Source organism: Gopherus flavomarginatus, chromosome 1 (assembly GCF_025201925.1).
Source record: "Gopherus flavomarginatus isolate rGopFla2 chromosome 1, rGopFla2.mat.asm, whole genome shotgun sequence".
Classification (NCBI taxonomy): domain Eukaryota; kingdom Metazoa; phylum Chordata; order Testudines; family Testudinidae; genus Gopherus; species Gopherus flavomarginatus.
Window position 1 is genome coordinate 154292256 of NC_066617.1, and position 26307 is coordinate 154318562.

Here is a 26307-nt window from a genome sequence, read left to right on the forward strand (position 1 = left end):
AGTCGCGGCATGGAGCACTGCAGATCCGAAGGCCGCGTCCTCTCTTGACTGCTGGACCAGGGCGTAGTGGGAAGCAAAGGTGTGGACCGATGACCAGGTCGCTGCCCGACAGATTTCCTGGATGGGCACACGGGCGAGGAAAGCCAGCGACGACGCCTGCGCCCTGGTAGAATGCGCAGTCACCCGGCCCGTAGGGACGTGGGCCAAGTCATAGCAGGTCCTGATACAGGACGTTACCCATGAGGATAACCTCTGGGAGGAGATAGGAAGCCCCTTCATGCGGTCCGCTACCGCCACGAAAAGCTGGGGGGATTTGCGGAAGGGTTTGGTCCTCTCCACATAGAACGCGAGAGCCCTACGGACATCAAGTGAGTGGAGCTGCTGCTCCCTGCCTGAAGAGTGAGGTTTCGGGAAAAAAACCGGAAGGAATATCTCTTGGTTGATGTGGAAGGTCGAGACTACCTTGGGGAGAAAGGCAGGGTGTGGCCTCAGCTGCACCTTATCTTTGTGGAAGACTGTATACGGGGGGTCTACCACAAGAGCCCGGAGTTCCGACACCCGCCTAGCTGAGGTGATAGCTACTAAAAAGGCAGTCTTCCAAGAGAGATAAAGTAGGGAGCAAGTAGCTAACGGCTCAAAGGGGGGCCCCATGAGCCGATACAACACCAGGTTAAGATCCCAGGTTGGAGCAGGGAGTCGGACGTTAGGGTATAAACGTTCCAGCCCCTTAAGGAATCTAGACACCGTCGGGTGAGAAAAAACAGAGCGACCATCCCCACCCGGGTGAAAGGTGGAGATAGCTGCCAGGTGGACCCGCAACGACGATATCGCCAGACCCTGTTGTTTGAGGGACCAAACGTAGTCTAAGATATTGGCCACCGAAACTTCCATAGGGCGGAGACCTCTCTCCACGCACCAACAGGAGAAACGCTTCCACTTGGCCGAGTATGTCGCTCTCGTGGAAGGCTTCCTGCTGCCCAAAAGCACCTCCCGCACCGGTGTGGAGCGGCGCAGTTCAGAGCCGGTCAGCCACGCAGGAACCACGCCGCTAGGTGCAGCGACTGCAGGTCCGGGTGACAGAGAGTCCCGTGCTCCTGGGTAATCAGGTCCGGGTGAAGGGGCAGGGGAACTGGGTCGGCTATGGCCAGGTCCAGCAGCATGGGGTACCAATGTTGCCTGGGCCACGCCGGGGCTACCATGATCACGCGAGTCCTGTCCCTGCGCACCTTCAGAAGGACCCTGTGAACCAGAGGAAACGGGGGAAACGCGTAGTACAAGTGGGTCGTCCACGGAATAAGGAAGGCATCCGCTATCGACCCGGGCTCCCTGCCCTGAAAGGAGCAGAACGCCTGGCACTTCTTGTTCCCCCCGGACGCGAAGAGGTCCACATGGGGATAACCCCACCTCTGGAAGATGGAGAGAGCGACGTCCGGGCGAAGGGACCACTTGTGCGATAGGAAGGATCTGCTCAAGCGATCTGCCAGCGTGTTCCGTACTCCGGGGAGGAAGGAAGCCGTGAGGTGAATGGAGTGGGCTACACAAAAGTCCCAGAGTCGCATCGCCTCGTGACACAGGGGAGAGGATCTGGTGCCGCCCTGCTTGTTGATATAGTACATGGTCGTTGTGTTGTCGGTAAACACCGCGACACAACGACCTCGAAGCTGGTGACAGAACGTTTGACAAGCAAGGCGGACCGCTCTCAACTCCCGCATGTTGATGTGCAACCTCACCTCCTGCGGGGACCACAGGCCCTGCGTTCTCAGGGTTCCCAGGTGGGCCCCCCAGCCGAGATCTGAGGCATCCGTTGTCAGGGACACCGAGGGCTGAGGTGGGTGGAAAGGGAGCCCCGCACACACTACGGACTGGTCTAGCCACCAGTCGAGAGAATCTAACACCCCTTGGGGGATTGTGATCAGCATGTCTAGCGGCTGCCTTGCCGGCCGGTAATGTTCGATGAGCCACAACTGGAGGGGCCTCATGCGGAGCCGAGCATAACCGGTCACAAACGTGCATGCTGCCATGTGGCCTAACAGGGCTAGACATGTCCGCACTGATGTCAAGGGGGCTGCCCGCAGTCGTTGAACGATCGCCGACAATGCCTGGAACCTCGGCAACGGCAGAAGAGCCCTGGCCACGGTCGCGTCCAGGACGGCCCCGATGAACTCCACCCTCTGCGTGGGGATCAGGGTGGACTTGTCCATGTTGATCATGAGGCCCAAGGTAGCAAACAGGCCGGTGATCACGTGGACGTGGCTGCAAACTTGCAGTTCCGACGTGCCCCGAATTAACCAATCGTCTAGGTAAGGGAACACGTGGATACGACTGCGCCGAAGATGTGCCACAACGACTGCCATGCATTTTGTAAATACCCTCGGGGCCGTAGAAAGGCCAAATGGGAGGACTGCAAATTGGTAGTGAAGGGGGCCCACCACGAAACGAAGGAAACTTCTGTGGTGTGGCCAAATGGCAATGTGAAAATAAGCGTCCTGCATGTCGAGGGCGGCGTACCAGTCTCCCGGATCCAGGGATGGGATAATGGTCCCCAGGGATACCATGCGGAACTTCAACTTCACCAGGTATTTGTTGAGCTCTCGCAGGTCGAGGATAGGCCTGAGGCCTCCCTTGGCCTTGGGGATCAGAAAGTAGCAGGAATAAAACCCCTTGCCTTTCTCGTTTTCCGGAACCGCCTCTATAGCTCCTTTGCTGAGGAGCGTCTGTACCTCCTGCCGAAGGAATTGCTCATGAGAGGGGTCCCTGAAGAGGGACGAGGAAGGGGGGCGGGAAGGAGGAAATGATATAAACTGCAGGCGGTATCCCGTCTGCACCGTGCGTAAGACCCAGCGGTCCGATGTTATTTGGGTCCACGCCGGGAGGAAAAACGAAAGGCAGTTGGAAAACGGGGGGGAAGGATCCGTGGGGGAAACTGTTACTGCGCCCTCGGGCGCACCTTCAAAATGAAGGCTTGGGTCCAGGCGGGGGCTTAGAGGAGCCTTGATTCTGCCCCCCTTGGTTCCCCGAATGCCTATGCCTTCCATTCCTGCCACGGCGCCTATTGAGGTTCTGCCGTTGGCGGAACTGGGGGTATGGCCTGCGCTGCTGTTGCTGCTGTGGCCGGAAGGGTCTGCGCTGCGTTCCCGGCGTGTGCATCCCGAGGGAGCGCATAATGACCCGATTGTCCTTTAGACTCTTAAGTCTGGGGTCTGTCTTTTCCGAAAACAGGCCCTGGCCTTCGAACGGGAGGTCCTGGATGGTATGTTGGAGCTCCGGAGGAAGGCCAGAGACCTGCAGCCAGGAGATATGGCGCATCGTTACCCCCGAGGCGAGGGTGCGGGCAGCCGAGTCTGCAGCGTCCAAAGAAGCTTGCAATGATGTACGCGCAACCTTCTTGCCCTCATCTAGGATGGCCGCAAATTCTTGGCGGGTGTCTTGCGGCAGCAGCTCTTTAAATTTGTCCGCTGCCACCCATGAGTTGAACGCGTACCTGCTGAGCAGGGCTTGTTGGTTCGAAACCCTGAGCTGCAGCGCCCCAGCCGAGTATACTTTGCGTCCAAGGAGGTCCATACGCCTGGCCTCCCTGGATTTGGGGGCTGGAGCTTCCTGCCCATGACGCTCCCTGTCATTCACCGACTGTACCACCAGGGAACACGGTGTCGGGTGGACATGGAGGTACTCATAGCCTTTAGAGGGGGCCATGTACTTCCTCTCGACGCCCCTCGCCGTAGGGGGGATGGAGGCCGGTGACTGCCAGATAGTATTGGCGTTGGCCTGGATCGTCCTAATGAAGGGTAGGGCGACCCTGGTGGAAGCATCCGACGAGAGGATGGTGACAATCGGATCCTCGATCTCCGAGACCTCCTCGGCTTGTAGGCTCAGATTCTGAGCTACTCGCCTAAGGAGGTCTTGGTGTGCCCTGAGATCCAGCGGGGGGGGGCTACTGGAGGAGGTGCCAGCCACCGCTTCATCAGGGGAAGAGGATGAGGAGACCCCCGGCAAGAAAGTGTCCAATGGGGGGTCCCCCTCGGCCCTCGCCTCTGCCTCAGGAGCCAGAGCGGAGTCTTGCTGCTTGGACCCTTCCTCTCCATCCGGGGAGGGAGGGGGGCGAGACAACGAGGCCTCCGGCACCCTGTGCTCCGCCGTCGCAGGCCTAGCAGGAAGCTGTTGGGGGCCCTGGGCTTGATGGTATGCCCATGGGGTCCAAAACCCCCACTGCTGCGGGCCTTGGTCCTGTTGCGGCGGGTCTTGAAAGAGCGCCGCCTGCCGGTCGGTGCCCAGCGCATACCCGCTGTCCGTTTGCGAAGACACCGACGGCTGCCTAGAAGGCCACGGCGGGGCCGACCCTGGCTGGTAAGGGTCTGCGCGGGTCGGCAGCGACGATCTTCTCGGTGCCGGGGATCGGTACCGGGAGTCATAGCGGTGCCGGGATCGGGACCGGGTTCTGTCTCGGTGCCGGGATCTGGACCGGTACCGGCCGCCGCTTCGGTGCCGGGATCGGGACCGGGACCTGCCACCGACGCGGTGCCAGGAGGTCGACCTGGACCTGCCACCAGCTCGGTGCCGGGAGGTCGACCGGTGCGGCGAGTGACGGCGGGACTGGCTCCTGGAGTCACGGTGCCGGTATCGGCGGCTGGAGTCAGACCGCGACCGTCTGGAGGTCGATCGGTGCCGCGAGTGCGACCGGTACCGCCGAGGGGAGCGGTGCCGGGACTGCGAGCGGCGATGGGATCTTGACCTGCCGTGACGTCGGGACCTGGACCGCGAGCGCGAGTCCCGAGACGGTGCCGACATCATGGGCTTGCCTCTAGATGCGACCCGCACCGGAGGTACCGGGGGTGGCAGCTGAGTAGGCTCTGTCAAGGCAATAAGGTCCCGTGCCGAGGCGAAGGTCTCCGGCGTGGATGCGACCAATATCTCAACCCCAGATCTTATGGGGGAGCTTGGCGGCACCGGACTCGACGGACCCGCCGGGCCCGGAGTCGACGGTGCCGGCGGCGCCGCGGCCGATGTCGAGGCCGGGCGCTCCAGTCGGGTCTGCCTGGCTGGAGTAGCAGACGCTGACGGTCTTGGCTCTGCACCCGGTGCCGGAGAAGGTCGGTGCCGGGGAGTCTTCCCGGTGCCGGTGCGATCCGGTACCGGCGCCGAGATCACGGCCTGCGAAGCCGCCGGGTCAAGTGCCGCCTCCATGAGGAGAGTCCGGAGTCTTTGGTCTCTCTCCTTTTTTGTCCTGGGCTTAAAAGCCTTGCAGATGCGGCACTTGTCCGATCTGTGCGATTCCCCCAGGCACTTCAGGCACGCGTCGTGGGGGTCGCTGGTAGGCATAGGCTTCTTACAGGCCGCACACTGCTTAAAGCCCGGCGAACCAGGCATGAGCCCGGTGCCGGGAAGGGCTACAGCCCCGGCGAACAACTATTTACAACACTATTTACACTTAATTACTTACTAACTATACTTAACGATCTAACTAACAACTATAACAATAACGAGAGATAACAAGGAGAGCTAGGGACGTGGAGGACAGCTATGCCGCGCTCCACAGTTCCAACGACCGACACGGCGGTAAGAAGGAACTGAGGAGCGGGTGGGCCGGCAGGGATATATATTGAGCGCCATGGCGGCGCCACTCCAGGGGGCGACCTGCCGGCCCACTGGAGTTGCTAGGGTAAAAAGTTTCCGACGAACGTGCACGTGCGGCGCGCACATCTAACTGGAATGGATGTGAGCAATCACTCGAAGAAGAACCCCTGCTCTAAACCAACATCCCTCATAATGATGGCATCACTGCCTGCCTCAAATAACTACAGGACTATCAACAACACTCAGATCTCCAAACTCATTCATTTCATCCTTACCCATAACAATTTTATATTCAAACATTTTGTCCAAAACAAGGGAACAGCCAGGGGTACTAGGATGGCTCCCCAGTGTGCTCATAGGCCATCTTAAGGAAGAATTTCTGGACAAATGCTTCATGAAACCAATGATGCACTTAAGATATGTCAATGATATTTTCATCCTCTGGACAGACAACCTAATCTCCTTCAGATTTCCACCATAACTTCAACCACCACCACTTGTCCATTATATTCTCTGGAACTAGCATCAGCTTCCTAGACAACATTAGCAGCTTCAACAATGGAACCTTACGGACAAGAAACCCACACCTACCTTCATAGATCCAGTAACCACTCCAAGAATTCTTATACACAACCAGGTACTCAGACCACAGAATATGCTTGGAGGAGAAAGTCCAGGATACATACCTTAACACAATTAAAACTACCCTCACCAAAGACATGCCACCAGAGAAGTAGACTGCATCACAAAATGAGAAATCCACATATTCTGAGAGAACCTGCTTGAATACAAGGGGGAAAAACCCTCCAGCTGCACCCTCTTAGTTGTAACCTACCACTCTATCCTGGAAACTGTACAGGGTATCATTAAATAACCCTTATTCTTCCACCTCCTGAAAGAAACCTTTCCCAAACCCCCTCTTCTGGCCTTCAAACAACCCCCACAACAACCTCATCAGCAGCTCTCCACAAACCAGGACCTACCAAGTCAGAGTGACACCAGACGCTGCCAGAACAGGTGCAAAACCTGCAGACATCTCTCTATTGCTACAGTGATCAATACCACCCCCTCACCCATATCTAGCTACAAAGCAGGTGGAGGTAGGTCTGTGTGTACACACACACACACACACACACACACATACACACACCCCTCTCTACCTACCTACCTACCTCTTGGAGGGTGCACAGCCAAAGCTAAAGAAACAGATCAACAGCTGCTAGAGGGAGCATTCGAGACTAGCACAAGATATACCCCTACAGATTTACTGCCTTTTTTTTTTTTTAACTGCAATTCCTATTTCAACTTCTCATTATGAAACAAGTCAACAGTTCTGATCAGACAGTGACTGGAATGTATTTTATACAGCACTGCACTCTTTCTCTAGACCATTCTACATGTTGTGAGGTCCCTTCCAACCCTGATATTCTATGTTGCATACCAAGATATACATAGTCTTAAGACAACATCCATTACCCCAGAATACCTCATAATGGTATGGAAGGACTCTTCCTCCACGCCGCAGTCTGGGTCTGAGAGGCGGCTGATAATATCCGGAAGCAAGTTGTAGATGGCATTACCCTGCACAGGACACACAAAATGATTACAAGGCATATACTAATGAAGGAATGAATGTACAGTTTGGGACAAGCTAGAGAACAGAGTTTCCAATTTAAATGGCCTGTCACCAGCCCCAGTGATTTTTGGCATGGCTATGTTCATCAGCTTCGGAAGGTGGGTCTGTATACACCTACACATGCACACACTTCTTGGAAGCTGCACAGCCAAACCTAGAGAAACAGATGAACTACCACCAGAAGGAACATTCAAGACTAGCACAAGAAATACCCCTACAGGTTTACTAAAGGCCTAAAGCCAGGATCAAAAGAGGTTTTGAGGATGGAAGCATAGGAAATGACAGCCCTCTTCTGGGATGGAGGACTTTAAGGAGTTGACATTGCAGTCTCAGAGTCGGTACCAAACTTTCCTCACTTTTCCTTTAGTAGAAGATTTAAGGGAAGTATATATCTTGGGGAAAAGATTTTTTTTCCTATACATTGAGACTTGCTGACCCTCTTACTTTGGGGAAAACTTTAGCAGGGGAAGCAGAGTCATGAGTTATTCCCTGCTGGCCTGGCAAAGCCTGATACACTTTCAGCATAAGTTTATTAGCGTCTTTGGTGTCAAGCAATTTGGATTCAGAATATTTGAGGAGGCTGTGTCACTGTTACTCAACCCAGGAGAATCTATGAGAAGCTTTATTTTTCTGGCAGGAGAGCTCAAGGAGAACGGAGGAATCCTAGGGATCGTTTGTGTCCATAATAGAGGGCTCAATTCCCATAGGTCCCCATAGTGATAGAGGGGTCAAGTCAACAGGCTCTCTCAGGTAGAATTCCCAAAATAATTCAGTGACTAGTGTAACAGCACAAACAGTACCTAATTCTGGAAGATGAGCTTCTGGGCAGGCTAGCAACCCCAGAGGGAGAGACTTGACAGGGCCAGCAGTTATCATGCTAAGTGAAATGTGCCCAAACACTGGCTGACAAAACCAAGGGGGGATTTTTTCAGAGCCCAGCAGTCTCCAAATAGCACTGTGGATTCCCCCTTGGACAGTGTCGTGCATGCCCCACAGGCCCCACCTTTGTACACATTTGGTACAGAGACTGGGGACACTGGATATCAATCAGCTGTCCTGTGACTTGACTGGTCACAGTAGACAGAATCAGTCCATCAGCTGGCTAGCCTCATAGTGCAGCATGAGGAGAGACAGAGCACGTGTAGGCCCAATGGACACTGCTACCTAAGTTCTGTGTCAGCAGCACAGAACGCAGACACATCTACAGTGGAGGATCCATACAGACACTACTCAAAGAATAAATACTTAGATTTCAGAAGGCTCTCTTGAGTCACAGTATTCAACACTAGTCATAGCTCCTGAAGGGAAGACTTGCAGGGCTTAACCCAATCAAGCTGGATGAGAAATCATGGTTGGTATACAAGGGGCTATAGTCCAGGGATCAGTCAAAATGGGAGAATCACATAATTCCTCTCCAGGAAAGTAAAGGCTTGAGGCCTAAGATCTGGAGGGAGTGCATTCAGAGATACCACAGAAGGGGGTCAGAAGTGCAGCTAACCCTGGACCCATGATAATGGTGGAACGAGTGGGATTAACGTGACAGTGGCAATTTGCAGTAAGTGACAGCAGTAAAAACAAGTATTAAGGAAAAAGCAAGAGAAAAAGTAGCTTAATGTAGCTTTTTGAGAAGAGAGTAAGAAAAGATGGTCAGGAAAATCAAATATGAACCGCTCACAAAAAAGCAGCAAGTGGAGTTGTGCAAAGAAAAAGGGCTAGACAATAAAAAACAGTGAAAAAAGGCATTGCTGGTCAGTCTGCAGTATCTGGAGGAAAAACTGGGTACCAGAACTGTGAGAAAACTGGGAATGACCAGTTCTCCAGTGGACACAGGAGAGTCCAAGGAGGACGTTTCCAGTGGAACTGTGTGTACAGTGTGTGTACACACGCAAAGCAGCAGCTGGGCCCCATCCCAACTGGGCTTCCTAACAATCAATTCTTGGAATCGGAAAAGCTGCAGATAGAGAGAAACTGGAGTATCAGAGAGAACTTAAACAGGAAAAAACATGCCAGCTGGCAGTGAAACTGCTATGAGGAACACAAACAGCCGTGACAGCATGAACTAGAGCTCTAGAGATTAAAGGGACCAGAAATCTAGTGAACTGATAAGTAGTTATAGAACACAGACCACCAACTCTGGAGAGAGCAGATAGGCTCAATTGTTGTCCTCCCCCAGCAGCAGGGGATTATAGACACTTATCTCACTGCCTTTGAGAAGGGTTGCAATTTGAACCAGGCTCTTCCACCTGGATCAATCCCATTTTCTTACCCTCTTACAAAAAAGCAGAAAAGCCTACTGCCAAATAGAGAGAATAGACTGGGTGGACAATAGACAATTTAAAGCAGCCTTGAATTTGAAGTTTCCAAAAGATTCTAGGAAAAGAGTTCAAGGGGAGAGAAGGGGTTCAGAAGTAAAACGGGAGCAATTTGTACGGAGGAAACAAGTCAGCTGGGGGGAGGGCAGGGGGAAGAGGAGAGAAGCTTACCTCCATGCAGGCTGCAACTAGCACTCAAACACCTACAGGCAAGTCTTATCATATGCGGGGGTTCCGTTCTGTGGTTATCGTGTAAAGCGAAAACCACGTATACTGAAAATTATATCTCCAAGCCCTTTAAATCCCACTCGCAGCTCCGGCAGCAGGGCCAGGGCGGCATTTAAAGGGCTCTTCCGGGCTCCTGCGGGCCCTTCAGCATAAAGCTGAAATTGCACATGTTAAATGTGCGTAAGTTGTGACAGACCTGTACAGTCAATTTCCATGCACAAGCAGGTCTGCTAACACCCGTGGCACAGAAGCAGCTAATTGAGGTTGTGAGCCAATTCCAGACCTAGTATAGGAGGTGCCAAAATACCAAAACAGTTTCAGCAGCTTCATTAGCCTATGTTGGCACTGTAACCCAGTAGCTGGATGCCAGACCAATGAATTCCTTTCTGCATGTGAAAATAACGGAGACAGGTCTGAACAGGGAGCCTGAGGCCTGGAAAACAGATCAGTGAAAACACAGAGAGCAGGAATCCAGGACCCATTTAGGAACCCCCTGACTATCTTAGAGGTAGGGGAAAAACCTTAATTTACAAGGTAAGAGGTTATGCCCAGGAGGAGGCTACCAAGCAAGTTGAGAGAATTGGAGCTTCTGAATGAAGCGTTAATGACTAAACATAGGACTTCCCAAGAGCAGCACTGACCCACTAGGGAATCACATTTAGTGGGGCTGAACGCAATACTGCAGAGGTAGGTTCTCACAACTGGCATCCTTTAATAGTACTAGATATGCGTTTTCAAAGCAGTTTGTCCTCTGAATCCAGACTCAAAGTAGTGAGCACTTGAGCCAGTAAGTGAAGCTCCCAAAGAGACCTGAAACTTCCTTGGCACATTCAGTAGATAGTTTTCTAACTAAGCCCTGTTCAGCAAGGAAATCTTCAGTTAAAGGAGGTCTGAACAATGGTTCAGCTCAAAGAGCTGCTGTCCCAGCTCATGCCTGATAGAAACCAATCAGGAACCCCTCTCTCCTCAGGGTGTGGAGATTCTTCAAACACCTTGGATACAGGGAAAGCCAAATGGCACATACTCACAGAGAAGTAGGTGTGGGCACCAAGAGACCTATGCAAGTGGGAGGTATCCCTCCTTAGGAGGAGTTGTTCAAGTGTACATGTGTCTGACCACATAGTAATACAGGGGTCAGCAACCTCTGGCACGCGGCTCGCCAGATAAGCAGCCTGGCAGGCCGGGCCAGTTTGTTTATCTGCTGTGTTGGCAGGTTCGGCGGACCGCGGCTCCCACTGGCCACGGTTCGCCGTCCCAGGCCAGTGGGGGTGGCTGGAAGCTGCAGCCAGCACATCCTTCAGCCCGCGGGGCTTCCTGCCACCCCCACTGGCCTGGGACGAAGAACTGTGGCCAGTGGGAGCCGCGGTCCGCCGAACCTGCCGACACGGCAGATAAACTGGCCCGGCCCGCCAGAGGTTGCTGACCCTGTAGTAATATCTTCTCAGCCAGTTCCACCCACGATCTCTGGAAATTCTGCTTCTTTTAAGGCTTGGTTCTGGCACACAAGGTGGAGCGTAAGGCCATGTGAGCCAAATCAGCAATACATCTGGCTTGGCAGTGTTTACCAGGCAAGCTGGTTAGACTGCTGGAGCTCCAGTCTTGCTGGGCCCTGTAAGCGTGGCAGGTAGAAGTCTGCTTTAAGTGACAGCAACTAAAGTTGTTTAAGTGTTAAAAGGCTAGATGCTGGAGCATACAGTAGTATGTTTGAGGAGAGAACACACAGGGCAGAGATGAGGCACAGGGCTGGTGGTAGCAGTTATATGCTGTGGTGACAAAATCTCTAAGATTCAAAAAGACCAAAATGGACCATTGTGGTCATCCAGTCTGACCTCCTGTAGAATACAAACCATATAGAGTCAATGTACTCTGCAGTGGATGGATAGTCACTTCCAACAATATCAGGATTGGCACAAGGATGGTTCTGAGAGAGAGAGTGTCCTTCTGGATTTGTACAGGTCACCAGACAGCATGAGAGAGGGTCCAGGACAGACACTGTCTCCTTGGCCATGTACAAGACAGCCTGGAAACTAGCACCCTTCTCCAGAGCTCCTCACTCTTTGCTTAGATCCCCCATCCCAACAACCTCCTCTTCATCTCCACACCTCCTCCCTGGGATCCTCCCTAGAATCCCTTGCCATCCCTCACCTTGTTGGAAAGTTCGCTGAAAAAATTCCGAGCCAGACCCACAATTTCCTCTTCAGGGTCAATGAGCAGAGCAGCCATCTCACTCACTTGCCCCTTTACTTTTACCATGTCTTTGAGAATCAGGTGGGTCATCACCAGCCCAGCTGTCTGCCTCACACCTTGACAGGGGTCCCGCAGCCTAAGAGAGAAAGATTCAGTTACACAGGGAGCCAATAGGTCATCCGGCTCCCTCCTGAAGAGCCAAGTCTCGTATTTGTTCAGGCCTCCCTGCCACAACCCTTAGCTCTCAAAATTCCCTCATCTGCACAGACCTCCATCTTATCTCCTCAAATCTGGGTTACTACAGCTCCCTCACTTTACTAAGAGGCACTACCCCCCTCTTCCCCCACATCAGCTGTTCTAAACCCTTCACTCCCAGGGGTGCAAGGAGATGCTTTACCTGGCATACAGATGGGGGGTCCACGGCTCCACCAGATTGGGGAAGCGGATAGCTAGGTCTCCTGCTGCAATCATGAGATTGGATCTCACACCTGGTAGGGTGGATTTCTCCAGCATGGTAAACAGAAGGCGCAAATGAGAGTCACAGAACTCAGCACTGAGGGAAAACAGGGTGGGGACAGAAGACAAAAGCAAGACTCAATTTTTACAGCTTCAGTGAGAACAGAGCCAAGGGCACTGCCATCGTACTCTCTCCAGAGAAGGGTGCTATGACATGGGGACAAAGTCACTTCTGGAAGATGTTGCTTTAAGAGGTTAGACTGGGGAGAAGAGAGGATTATGGCCACAAGGCTGGACATTACCTGACCATGCAGAGTTTACCAAGGGCCAGTGCCGCAGCAGCTGAGAGTGCTGGATCATTGTAGAGCCCAGGGTTATTGCAGATCTTGAGCACCAGGGGAATAAAGGCAGAGAGCAGCTGCTTCCCTGCAGTGGGGAGAAACACAGCCAGATCTAAGAGAGTATACTCCAAAATGTATCTCATTTCAAAGGAGATGACATATTTAGTCACAAATTACTTAAGAGTCCACACAGATTTGGTGTCCAACTACAAAAGTGAGGGGACAAGTGCCATCAGAAATTCAGAATCATGAACCTGATGTTATAAGAAATTCACATGAAAAGGAAATTTCCACAGCATTTTAAGTTTCCTGAAGGAATAATTTGTGTGCCTCATGCTGGTCCTCTCGCACATTGTGTCCACACTTTAGGGCATGGCAGATAAAGAAGTACGGACTGGAGGGGAACACTCCCATCTAGGGGCCACACTCACCATCCAGGAGCTCTGTATCACAGATGTTGCGGATGAGTTCTGCCTCAGTGTCATCAGCTGAGGCACCTACTAGGCCCAGATCCTCCTCCATGGTGGTCTCATTCTCAATGCTCTGTGCAGAGGGAAGGAAGAAGTTCTTGAACAAAAAAGTTACAGAAAAGACTTTGCATCATACTAGCACCTTTCATGTGGGCTCCAGTGGTGCAATGGGTTAGTGCAAAGTACTTATAGAGCTGTGCTGTGTGGAGTGAGTTCAAAGTGCACCTGGAGCACTAGTTTTTTGGGAGGAGGGATAGTTCAGTGGTTTGAGTATTGGCCTGCTAAACCCAGGGTTTTCAGTTCAATCCTTGAGGGGGCCATTTAGGGAACTGGGGTAAAAGACTGTCTGGGGATTGGTCCTGCTTTGAGTAGGGGGTTGAACTAGAAAACCTCCTGAGGTCCCTTCCAAACCTGATATTCTCTGATCACAAGGTCCTTCCCTCCAGGGTGGGATATGGGCACAGATTAACAGCAAGATGATAAAAGCTTACAAGATCAAACACAGGGAGGATTCAGCCCATTTGCCCTCTCTAGTTTGAACAGAATTATGATAGCAGGGCAGAGGTCTGTCAGTTTGTATTTCATGGTATGGCAACATTGATGAGGCATTTAAAGAAACAAGTCCATAAGACCTCTGATCAGCCAAGACCAACTGGGCTACAACCAGCATGAGGGACTGGTCTAATACCTATAAGCAACAATGGATGTGCAAATCCAGAAGGCCAGTTACTTTGATTTATGAGGAACTTATAAAAACAGAAGATCAAACTGGTCTTCCTTTATACGGAGGACACAGTTTACTACTTCCTCCAGACAGTACTGTGGTATAAACACTCATGGGGAAACATCAATGTAACCTAACCCGTTCTGATGATAAACTATAAACATTTGAGAACTGTATAAGCAGGGTGCATGAGGGATAGAGAGAAGAGTGTTTTCTGGAGACAGCAGAGTGGAGGCTTCAGGAGGAAGTGTGTGTGTGTGTGGGGGGGGGGGGGGGGGCGCAACTTAAACTAGTGGAAGTCTCCCTCACTGGGCTTTGCAACATATTAGAGTATGTATGATAATATGAACTGATTTTGTTCTACCATCATTTCCTCTATTTTTAATATAGTTTAAGAAAACTACTGTTGTCTGTGTAATTTCACAGACTGTTCCAAAGGAACAAAGAGCCTCAATCTCAGAGAGGCTCCAGAAACTCCTTCCTCCTTCAGCACCTCCACCACCACTTAGTCTTGGTCATACAAGGCACAGACAAAAGACCTCTGCCACTGAACTGCATTGCAAAAAAGTGTGTGTCAGGTGAACACTGAAAAGAAGCCAAAAAAGTCAAAGGTGCTGGGGAGTGCGAGTGCCAGTGCCAGTGCCAGTGCTAGGACTTACATGGGACAGGAAGAGAAGAGAGGAGCATGGTTAGGACACCTGGGCTCATTCTCCTCCCTGCCGCATCCCAAACTCAAGGGCATCAGGGGATCTTTAGTGAACATGAGAGGTTAAGACCTCAACCATCTCTCATCTAAAACATCAACAGTGCCCCCAGCACTTTGTTTAAGCACTGGAACAGTACTCTTCGGGGGGGAGGGAGAGAGAGAGAGAGAGAGACTTAACTGTTGTACAAGGTGGATAAAAACTGAAAACTCAACTTTTAAAAATTAAATACAGGTTCATTTTGTACAAATAACTATTTACATTAAAGATGAATATGACAACTTATGTTAAGACCTATTCTTACTATAACACATTAAAAACATTTAATTTAAAAATACAAAAAATAATAATATTGAGCAGTATATGCTGGCTGCTAAGTTTAAAAGACAGTCAAATCACTGAACCGGAGGAAGTCATTCGCTAAGCACCTGGAACAAGTTTGTTGAAATTCTAAACTAAATTTTGAAAGTAATAGCCTCTTCAGAGAGAACATTTTTTTCATTTCAGATTATTCAACAAATTCAGTTCAATGACTAGTTCATTCAAAGTTAAAAAGCCAATGGGAGTTGAAAAAGTAGGAAACCTAGCTTTTCCCTTTCCAGTCTATGAATAAGAACCAGGTGAGAGGATGAGATCTACCAGTTCTAAAATCGTGAAGAATATGGTGAGCAGAAGCCAGTTACTTCAATTCACTAACTACAGAGGATATTTAATTGGTTTAATAATCAGTTAATTTTAAATGCAAAACATATTTTAATAACCTTTTCTCCTCAGTTTTTCATATGTATCCAGTATATTTAAAATAGATTTACCTAACAGAAAAACCATTTAAAAATGCTATTTTTGTGCAATTAAATTTGAATTTCCAACCAAACAGAGCTTGACACAAATCACAAGTAAAAAAAATTTAGTAAATAAGAAATACTAAAAATCACCAAATTCTAACATTAATGTATCCTCTTGGTTAGCAAAAAGGCACACTAAATTTAGTGTGAAGGCTATATCAACAACAACATGATAATCAGCCTCTCTTTAGGAAAAAAAGAGCTAAAAAGTTCATATATAAAACAAGATTTAAGAACAAACAAAAAAAACCCCAAAACAGCCACACCAATAATTTAATCCAAGGTTTCCTGCTTGCTGATTTAAACTGTGATTAGAATCAGTGATTTAAATCAATTCACAGTGGTCTCGCACACCACTCCTTACAGAACAGTTCTCCCTAGAAACTCCTTGGAGCAATGACTGAGGAGGAATGGGCTATGCATATGAAGCTCAATTCTCACCTTGACACTCTGCTCCTTGGTGCTGTTGACATGTTTCTTGGCCTCCTGCTCCTCCCCAAGGACACGGCGCCTACGAAGCTCTGCACTCACTGCCCGCTCCAGATGCACAACCTGCTGTAAGGCCACATTTCCCACAAGGGAGAGCAGATGTGTCAGCAGGAAGGTAGGGAGAGTGTTGGCATCGCCAGGGATGCTACTTGGAGAAGTCCCTGGTTCTGATGGGTGGAAAAGGAAGGAGTCAAAATTCATAGAACTCCTCCTCTGGACTTACATTCTGTTAATTATCAGCAAGTCTCAGTAACTCTGCACCCCACCTCTAAATGTTTGGATATCCGGCTCACTGCATCCTCATCCCCTTCCAATCCAGCTTCTTTTGGAGCCATTTCACCATGCCTCCCCAACCTACCTACCCCAGGGGCAGCTGGTTGCAATACTGCAGGCTATGGGAGCAGACCTCCATCCATCCATCTCACCTGTTTCCACCCCTTGTGGCTCCTGAACCCTCTCTAGAGCTTGTTGGCTACAACACTGCAGGATTTGGGCACATATTTCCTCAGGCCCTTCTGCTAACTGGTAGATGAGGGTTATTGCTGACTCCATGAAGGGGATCCAGAGTGTGCTTGGCTGGGCAAAGCCTGGTGAGTACAAAAGAGAAGCACGTTACACAGGCCAGACATATCATCAACACCTACCCCATACCCTGAAGATTCCTTGACCTCACCTGTGGTCACAGCCTCACTCAGGTGTCTAAACAGCTGGTGTGTCTGCGGCAGCCGGAAAGGAGCATGGTTCTTCCCCTCAGCTAGCTGTAGAGAGAACCCCAGACAGATGGGTAACCTTAGCTTACTCACAACCTCCTCGATCCTCCTTCTGTGTTGCCAAGGGGCTCATTCTTTTCACACTCATACTACTAGATACTAATGTTTTATACTGATGCTAGAGCCATCCAGAATGTTTTGGGGGAGCAATTCTAGAGTCACTTGAGAGCCAAAGCAATACAGAACAAAAGTGGTTCCTGCCCCTTTCTGAAGTTACAATGGTCGCACTGCATCATGCAGAAAGACTGCAGCTATAGGCCAACAAAGGACGCTTCCAAGCCAAGATGACCAATCCTACTTTCGAGCTTGTTCTATCAGTTATTCCCTGAGTACCACTTGATCCTGCTTTCCAACCAGGTGAATGTGTAAATGCTGAAAATATTCTAATGCTATTATATTAATCAATCAAATGCCTTCACCTGGAGTACTATGACCAGTCCAGGTCATATTATTATAAGGATATAGTAGACCCTCCCCCTTGCCATTTTGGGGCTTAAGAGAAGCAGTTTCCACAGACAGCAGCACAGAAACTGGACAAATGAAGCCAAATACCCATTCTGTATGCATGGAACCTGGAGCTAGGGAAAGAGTAAGCTGGAAGACAGGAGTTACTCCTGGGCTGGGAGTCTGACATACTTGTACAGTCAAGCATGGCCAGAATAGCATGGGCACATCTGGAGCTGCCTAGATGCTCAATTCACATAAGCATATTGTTTGGGGTGTGGAAAGAAAGAAAATCAGTTTCCAGCAGTGGGAGATATAGCCTCAGTTGGCTACAATACTATCCTTACAGTCACAATCCAGGTCTGGGGTATCAATGAGGGAGGGAGAGCTGCTACGAGCTTTCAGCCATCTGTAGCCCTAGTTCCTTCCAGAAAGCCGAGTTATTGAGAGAAGCTGTGTGCTGTGGCACAGAAGGCAACTGGGGCTGTGAGACTAATATAGGGAGGAAAATCTGGCACTAAAGCACTGAGTTTCTCAAGGCTTTGTTTGTGGAATAGCTAACCCAGTCAGACAGTCTCCAGAGCAGAGAATTCTATTGCACATGAAGAGTAGGTAGATCATACATTAAAGTTAAAAAGACAACTCATTTTAAAAGATAAAGAGATCATTGTCCCATTATATTGCGGCCAAGGGTTCAGATATTCTAACATATAAATGTACAACTGTTTTTGAATATTAGTTTAAAAATAATTAGATTGAAAACCTCTCTTCCCCAAGAACTTAAGTAGGGATAAAGAACTTATATTTCAGGGCATAGGCCAACTTATAATGGAGATTAGAGGAAGCAGTTTTCCCTGTGGATGGACCACTTCTCTAAATGAATGTTACTTACCTGTAACTGGAGTTCAAGATTAGGGATGTAAGAGGTTAACCAGTAAGCATTAGGCTTACTGGTTAACCAACTGTAACCATTAATCCTGGCAGTCCTGTGCTAGGCTGGAGTCCTGGGCTGAAGCGGCTCCCCCCAGCTCTGGCCAAGCTGGAGCAGCCCTGGCGCCACCAGGCCTGCCGGAGCTACCTTGGTTAATGGTTAACCAATATAATTTCAATAGTTTAACTGGTTAAATTTTTTAAACCAATATTTACATCCCTATTCAAGATGACTACATAGTCATACTTATGGGCAACATGCTGACCAGGGCTGGTTATTGGTGGAACTTTCTCTACACAGTACCTGTTGGAGTACACATGCACTGCCACCTTTCCACCACCACTCCCCATCGCATTCATAAACATTCCAAGGTCAAGGCTTATATCAGAGTATCAAGGTTGGAAGGGACCTCAGGAGGTCATCTAGTCCAACCCTCTGCTCAAAGCAGGACCAATTCCCAAACAAACAGATTTTTACCCCAGTCCTCTAAATGGTCCCTGCAAGGATTGAACTCACAACCCTGGGTTTAGCAGGCCAATGCTTAAACCACTGAGCTATTCCTCCCCCGTGTATGTGTGTATGCATGTGCACAAGACAGATTCAGTCAGAGACCCCCTTGGGACTGTCACCTGACATGCTGGAATTACTGCTGAACCCATTTTCCCTGGCAGCTTGGGACTCCAGAACCCTGCCTTGTTGAGCCAGACATGCTAGCCTGCTGCAACAAAGACCCAGGTCTGGTCCATGCTCCCAAAACTGCAGACTTTAACCAAAAACTGCTCAGTAGGTCACCTATCTCCAGCACCCAGCTCCCAATGGGATCCAAATCCCAAATAAATCCATTTTACTCTGCATTAAGCTCATGCACGGTCAGCGCATGAATTGTCAGCCCTCTATAACACTGATAGAGAGAGATGCACAGCTGTTTGCTCCCCTGGGTATTAATCACTTACTCTGGGTTTACTAATAAACAAAAAAAGTGATTTTATTAAGTATAAAAAGAGGATTTAAGTGGTTTCAAGTAACAGATAGACAGAACAAAATAAGTTATCAAGCAAAATAAAAAGAACACACAAGTCTAAGCCTAATACATTAAGAAACTGATTACTGGTAAATCTAACCCTCAGAGATGTTCCAATAAGTGTCTTTCACAGACTAGACTCCTTCCTAGCGTGGGCCCAATCCTTTCCCCTGGTACAGACCTGGTTAGTTTCAGCAGGCATCTTAGGTGAAAAGCAGGGGCTCTCTCATGACTGGGACCTTTTTTGTTCTGTTCCATCCCCTTCTATAGCTTTGGCGCAAGGTAGGAATCTTTGACTTTCTGGGTTCCCACCCACCCTTCTAAATGGAAAAGTACCAGGTTTAAGATGGATTCCAGTATCACATGACATGGTCACAACTCCTGTGAGACCCCAGCCTTCATTCTTCCAGGGCTGTCCTGCATGCATCCAGGAAGGTTTGCAAGTAAACAGAGCCATTCACAACCAATTGTCCTAGTCAATAAGAGCCATCAAGATTCCAAGCCACCATTAATGGCCTACACTTTGCATAATTACAATAAGACTTCAGAGTTACATTTCATATTTTTAGTTACAGATACAAGAATGATACATGCATACAAATAGAATGAACACACTCAGTAGATTATAAGCTTTGCAATGATACCTTACAAGAGACCTTTTGCATAAAGCCTATTTCAGTTACCTTATATTTACGCTCATAAGCACATTTCCATAGAACATTATGGAATACACACACCATCCTCTATCACCTCAGTTCCTCATACCACTGACCAGGGAGTGGGGAGAAAGAGACTTAAAGGTATGACTGAGAAAGCGGGGGAAGGCAAGTGGAAAGTGCTAGTATGCAGGCATCTCAAAGAATTCCAGTTACAAGTAATCAATCTTAATTTCTTCAAGGGGCTCTGGATACACTCCCACTTACATTTAATTTGGCAAGCAGTGCTAAGAATTAGGAGATGGGCACAGAGTCCTAATTAAATTACAACTGAAGAACAGCTCTACTAGACCTGGCTTCCAGAGTGAATGCTAATCTAAAAGTATAATGTTTAGTAAACATATGAACTGACTTCCAAGTAGCAACTTTACAGATTTCCCCCAACAGAAACATGTTTAAGATGAGCAAAATACGATGCCACTTTCCTACTAGGATGAGATCTCACACTAGTAGTCAGAGAAACTGCTGCTAACTTGTAATATTCAAGGATACTATCTGGAAATAGTTTGAAAAAGACACATGGTAATCCATATGATTCTTAACATAAGGAACAAATAACCCAAAAAAGACTTCCTAAAAATCTTTATTTCTATTTAAAATAAAACACTAGAACTCTTCTAGCATCTGAAGTATCTAAAGCAGATTCCCCTGTATTAGTATGTGGCTTCTGAAAGAACACTAATAAATTTGTCCCATATGAAACTCAGATGCTGTTTTTGGCAAAAACCTGGGATCAGGTCTAAAAACCATCTTATATTTATAAAAAAAAATAGATAAAGGTGGGACTGCCATCAATGTATGAAATTAGCTTACCCTTCTGGCTGATGTTATAAACAATCATAAACACAAACTTAATAGATAAAAAGTAACACTACCAAGTACTCAAGAGGGGTCTTCATAAGCATAGATAAAACCAAAATAAGATTGCATGTGGGAACTAGGTCTGTGAAGGGGGGAATACATACTAGATAACTGCTTTAGAAATCTTTTAATCATATCATGCACAACCAACCAACCTACCATCAAAATAAGACAAAGCTGCCAAGCACACTCAGAGAAATTAGATAACCACTCAGACTTTAACTATTCCAAAACATAAGGAATAAAAATCTAATGTAACTGGTAACTGAGGCCTGGTCTACACTACAGGGAAAAGTTGATCTAAGCTACACAATTTGAGTTACGTGAATAGTGTAACTCAAGTTGACATAGCTTAGATCTACTTACTGTGGGGTCCACGCTACACAGCTCCCGTTGACATCGGTTTCCCATTACTCGTTTAGATCCAGTGAAGTACAGGAGTTGATGGGACAGCGATCTGCTGCTGATGCATCAGTCACCAGGTGTTGATTCCCCAGTAAGTGTAAGATTTTCCCCGTCTCCAAAAGACAAATCTAGCTCATTTCAAGTGATATTTTCTTGTACAATGTTTTCTAGAGTAAAGTGATATCCTGTTCCTGGTTGATTCACAGTGTATTAGTCAGAGTTCAATAGTCCAGGCCTGTTAGATGAACAGACTGGAAATCCAGACGAAGAATTCTACATGCTGCTTAGACAATAGATCTAGAGACAAGGGAAGTAGTTTGTACACCTCCCATGACAGCAGGTCTGTACCACTGCTGATCCCTGCCAGGCTGATGTGACCAGGATCAGCCTCCTCTTGTCCAGTCTTATCTTCCTCACCTTCTGAATTAATGTAAAGGAGGGAAAGTATACAGAAGGCCCTCTCTCCAATGCATTAGAAGAGCATCTGAGATGGGCTGACTGTTGTTGCCTACCCTTGGGAAAAAACAGATGACACTTTGTTAAACCTGCTTGTAAAAAAAGAAAGATTCATGACAAGCTAACCCCAACTGGAGAAGATCTCTGTATAAGCGGTCCTTTAATGACCACTTATGCATCTGAAAGCTTTCCCTCAGCTAAGCCTGATCTGCCCACCACTCTCCCCTGTTAAATACAGAGCCAGACAGCTGTCTCGTGATATGCCCCAATCCCAGACTGGTTACCTCAGCACACAGAGCTGAATCAGCACCTCTCTGATGGACATAACCCAGCCATTGAATTGTCCATCACTACCTGCATAACTTTCCCCATTAGACGAGGAGGAAAAGAAGATTTGAGAGCCAGATCAATTGCCTACACTTCTAAAACATTTATGTGCAAATTCTTTTTTTAGGACAGCCAGTGATCTCAAAACTGTTAGAGGGCTCAGTGAGGTCTCCATTCATTGTCTGACGCATCAGAGGTTATTGTGACCAATGGCGAGAGAGGACTGAACAGAACTCCCTTCAAAACATCAGTTCTGTTCATCCACCACATCAAAGAATAAAAAAAATGTGCTGTGGCATGGTGACTAGCATATGAAGTTTATTAAAGTTTGGTTTGTAAATTTGAGCCAATCAATTTTGCACTGGATTCATTCAGAGACGTTCAAACCGAATGATATAAGTAGTCACTGCCGTATGACCCATCAGACCCAAAGTGAAAATTAATATCTGGGTTTGAGAATTACCAAATCTTCAGAAATCTTCCTTTGAAAGGAAAATGCTTCCTGCTACAGAGTTCACCACTGATCCTATAAAGTGGATTCTCCGAGTTGGACAGCAAATAGACTTCTTGACATTTATAAGAAGTACTAAAACTGTAAGAAGAGAAGCTTTAAACTGAATGAGAGTCCACAGATCTGTGCGCAAAGCCTACTCTACCAGCTAATCATTTTAATGTATCGATAAGCAAAGACACCCTCTTTTCTAAGATATACCACTACCTCTGAAAGGCACTTTGTAAGGACCCGCAGCACCATAAAGATCCTTAAGACCTCAAACTGAAGAGGTCAGTCCCACAACAAAACAGAGGTACTTCTGATGACTGAGCTAATAGAAATATGCATCCTAGAGAGCTCTGAACCAATCCATGCTTGAGAGTGAGGGAACAATCAAGGCTAGAGTTAACATTTGGGACCAAAACTTCCAGATGAATGTGTTCAGCTTCCTTATATCTAAAATAGGGCAAAAAGCCCCATCTTTTCTCTGCACCAGGAGATAACTTGAATCCCATAGATCTTTGGGAACTTCATTTATAGCTCCCATCAAAAGCAATCCCTGAACTTCTGACAGAAAAACAACTTCGTGAGATGGTTCCCTGAAAAGTGGAAGGTTGGAGGAACTGAAAGGAGATAGTGTTTTGAACTGTATTGCATAATCCTTTCCTATTATTTCTAGTTGACCAATGGTCTGGCCTGTCTCCAAAATAAGGGTAGAAAGGAATTTTGCGAGTTGGTCCTCAAACCTCTACCCTCACATCAAATCTACAAGCCATATTCAACAAAGAGGAGAAAGCAGATTGCTTCTACTTAGGTCCGGGCCTAAAAGACTTCTTTTGTTGAGAATGAGAAGTATTAAGTTACTGGTGCTGGAGTTGCTGTTGAGTTGAGAAATATGAAAGTGATTGCGGATAAGATTGCCTCCTGTAAGTGAAAAGCAGTAGATGGTCTCCTTTTAGTAGTAGAATATAAACCAAGTGATACACTGCTCTATCTGTTCTCAATTTCTCCAAAAGTTTGTCCCTTTTCTTACTAAAGAGACCCTGACAACGAAGATCTTCAACTTTAAAATCTAGCATCCACAGCCAATGAAGATCTTAACCATACATGTCTGCAGGTGACAGCAGATGTTAAAGCCCTAGCCACAGAGCCAGAAGTATCAAAAGCAGCCCCGAGGACTTGTTTTGCTCTTAGAAGCTCAGAATGTGGCAAAATTTCCTCTGATCCTCTGCTAATTCTAAAATGAAACAGTCATTATTCCCCCCCCTAGAGGTGAAACTGGTAGTGGGGGACTACCGTTGGTAATTGGCTACTCTTTTCTCTTCTTCATCACTGATTACTAGTTTCCTTTGAAAGGTAACAATGTCTTCCCTTCTCAATCAGCAACAATATGGACTTGAGCAGACCTAAATATCGGTTACTTGCTGTTGAAACCAAAGAATGTGGCATAGGGTAAATATGGAAATAAGAAACTGCCCATGTGGGAGCTCACAGTTTGTCCGCCTTCTTAGAGATGGATTGGCAGGAAGCAGGAGCAGCCCAAACTGCTTTAGCAGGTTGAAAGTGTATCCAAAATAAGTAGACATACTTCTTAAAGGTGCTCCTCAGATGTCAAATACTAACACAATGTCTCTTCAATAACAAAAGGCAAGTTCAAAGTAGATGCCATTCAGTCCGTCAACTCGTGGAATTGTAATTCATCCTCTGAAGGAGACGAAAATATGAGCATTGTTTCTGCTTTATCAGGATACAACTCTGGTGGATTTGCAACTGGAGCCAGATGTTCCAGGAGAGGGACCAATTCCTCTTCTTCCTCAGAAGATGTGTCTGGTACTATTGTTTGGGCTGCAGATGGATCTGGGGACATTGGATCCAAAGAGATCACTTCGACTGGATCCTTTTCAGCTAGGGCCTCACCACCCAACTCATACTGTGGATGATCCAAAAAAAAAAAAAAAAAAAAAACACAAAACAAAAAAACCCAGAACACCTCTTCTGTGGGGCCCAGTAAGGCCATGTTGCCCAGGACTGTCAGTCTCTCCAGTAATCTGGAAACATATCTATAAAATAAGGATATACAAACTGTCCATAAGGTTACAGGAAAAAACAGTTCTAGGTGGAACAAACTGACTGTTCAGATCTTTTAAATCCATCTTGATCCTCTTGTAATTGTAGGTCTGATTTCAGAGCCACAATGGCTCTTACCAGAGATAACAGCACTGCTGGGCAGGGAGGGGCATAGAAGAGAAATAAAAAGGCAAAAAAGGTCTGTCTGGTGATCCAGCAGGAGTCTTAGGAGAAGGAAGAGGGAAAAGCTGCTCTGGGGAAAACCTCAAAATATCCTCTCTCCTATCCACTTCTCAAGAGTAGGGGATTTAAATCTTGCAGCCATCCAGGTCCTTCTCTTCCCATCCCCAAGCAATCTCTCACTCATATCAGATGAATGATCAGATGCAGCACAGTGAAATGTCCTCTTTGGATCCAACATTAGTGCTGGGGTTAATAAAAAACATATGCGTCAGTGGCTCTGGGGAAAGTTTTCTGTCTGTAATCCTGGACTTGCACAGGGATTGCGGAACCACCTCAGCTCTTATAGCCATAAAAACTGTAGAAAAAACAGATTTGAATCTTAAGGATCCAACAAAAAACTGATCCACAGGACCTGGCACTGCTAACATTGGCCATTTTATACCTAGCCTTCTTCTTTGGAATGGAAATTAGTCAGGACAGCTTTAATATAGGTTCCTCAGCAGCAGTCTGAACAGATGATGCCTTAACAGCTTTCATAGAAGGATCCGTGTCACAGGGTGCTCCACTCACCATAGGTGGCACCTCTTCCTGGCTGCTCTGGGGAATAGCTCTCTTCCAGGTCCAACAACTCCCCTTGTGGTCTCTCAACCCAATCAATCATCTTCTCTCTCACTCTGTGGCCCCTCTCTCACTCCAGGACCTGCAGTTTCCTCTTTGTAACCTGGCCTGATGGCCAAGTCACTGAGGTTTTTCCCCTTCTGGCCTAGTTTCATTGGACCTGCTGTCCAGGTACTGCCATTCTGTCACTGGCTGGTAGGGGAATCCAGGCATGCCCACTACTCTGGGTTCCAACCCAGGAACCTTACAACATGCAGCGACAGTTTGTGCAGCCCCCCTCAACCTTGCTGCTCTCTCTCTGCCCTACTTTCTACCCACTTTCCACATGCTCTCTTCTCCATCACTCTCTTTTCTGAGTATACCCTTCCCTCGGGCCAGGCTCTCAAGGTCCTGCTCTTACCCTGGGTTCCCTCCTTCCCCCTCTAATGCAGAGTGGCCGCAGACTTCCTCACTGCCTCCACTTCTGTTGGCAGCTTCCCGGCTTTATACTAGCCCAGCTCCTACCTGCTCAGCTGAGTGTCATCTTCCAACCAGGGGTTACTTCTCCAGCCTCAGCTCCTCATTTGTGGCCTTTCACACTAATGGGCCTTTTCCTAGCTTCCTCTCTTTCAGGGCTAGTATGGATTTGAACACATCACAATTTTTATGAAGCAACTGCAGAATGTGAGACCCCTCCCCCACAACCACTTCTTAGGCACCGTAGCCTTACTTGATGATGCAGTACATGCCAACAAGACCTCCTTAGCCTTAGGATCTGAAGGCATCCCAGCCAAAACCAGAAGGCCTAGCAATGAGAGCTGCCTTAATCAGGTGCACCTACAGTAAGTTCTGCCTCCCCTTATGTGCTCTGTGTGTTAAGAGCCAACAGATGAAACACTAAGAATGGCCTTCTCTGAGGCACGTAAGACACATCAGATGCCAGGAAGACCACTAGGCAGGAAGCAAAATCTCTTGAAGCCCGCTTTTCTTCAGATCTGCCATCCCACGAAACCCAAGCCCCCCCCCCCCACCCCAAAAAAAAAAACCTTAACTGACAAGGCACTAAGGGTAGA

The 26307-nt window shown here is 47.9% G+C and overlaps 1 protein-coding gene across 3 annotated transcripts in view; it reads right to left on the minus strand.

The window, feature by feature from the left end:
* The window catches only part of NCAPD2 (non-SMC condensin I complex subunit D2), a 76061-nt gene that overhangs the window by 26620 nt on the left and 23134 nt on the right, over nt 1-26307 (minus strand). For all 3 annotated transcript variants that reach the window (XR_007772185.1, XM_050937049.1, XM_050937050.1), the window contains exons 19-26: nt 16637-16721; nt 16389-16550; nt 15916-16130; nt 13163-13274; nt 12693-12816; nt 12332-12487; nt 11893-12070; nt 7058-7152 (exon numbers count right to left, since the gene is read on the minus strand). Coding sequence is in view for 2 of the 3 variants with exons in the window: in XM_050937049.1 (XP_050793006.1) it covers nt 7058-7152; nt 11893-12070; nt 12332-12487; nt 12693-12816; nt 13163-13274; nt 15916-16130; nt 16389-16550; nt 16637-16721 (1127 nt within the window). In the remaining variant the exon portion in view is untranslated. The remainder of the gene's footprint in view (nt 1-7057; nt 7153-11892; nt 12071-12331; nt 12488-12692; nt 12817-13162; nt 13275-15915; nt 16131-16388; nt 16551-16636; nt 16722-26307) is intronic.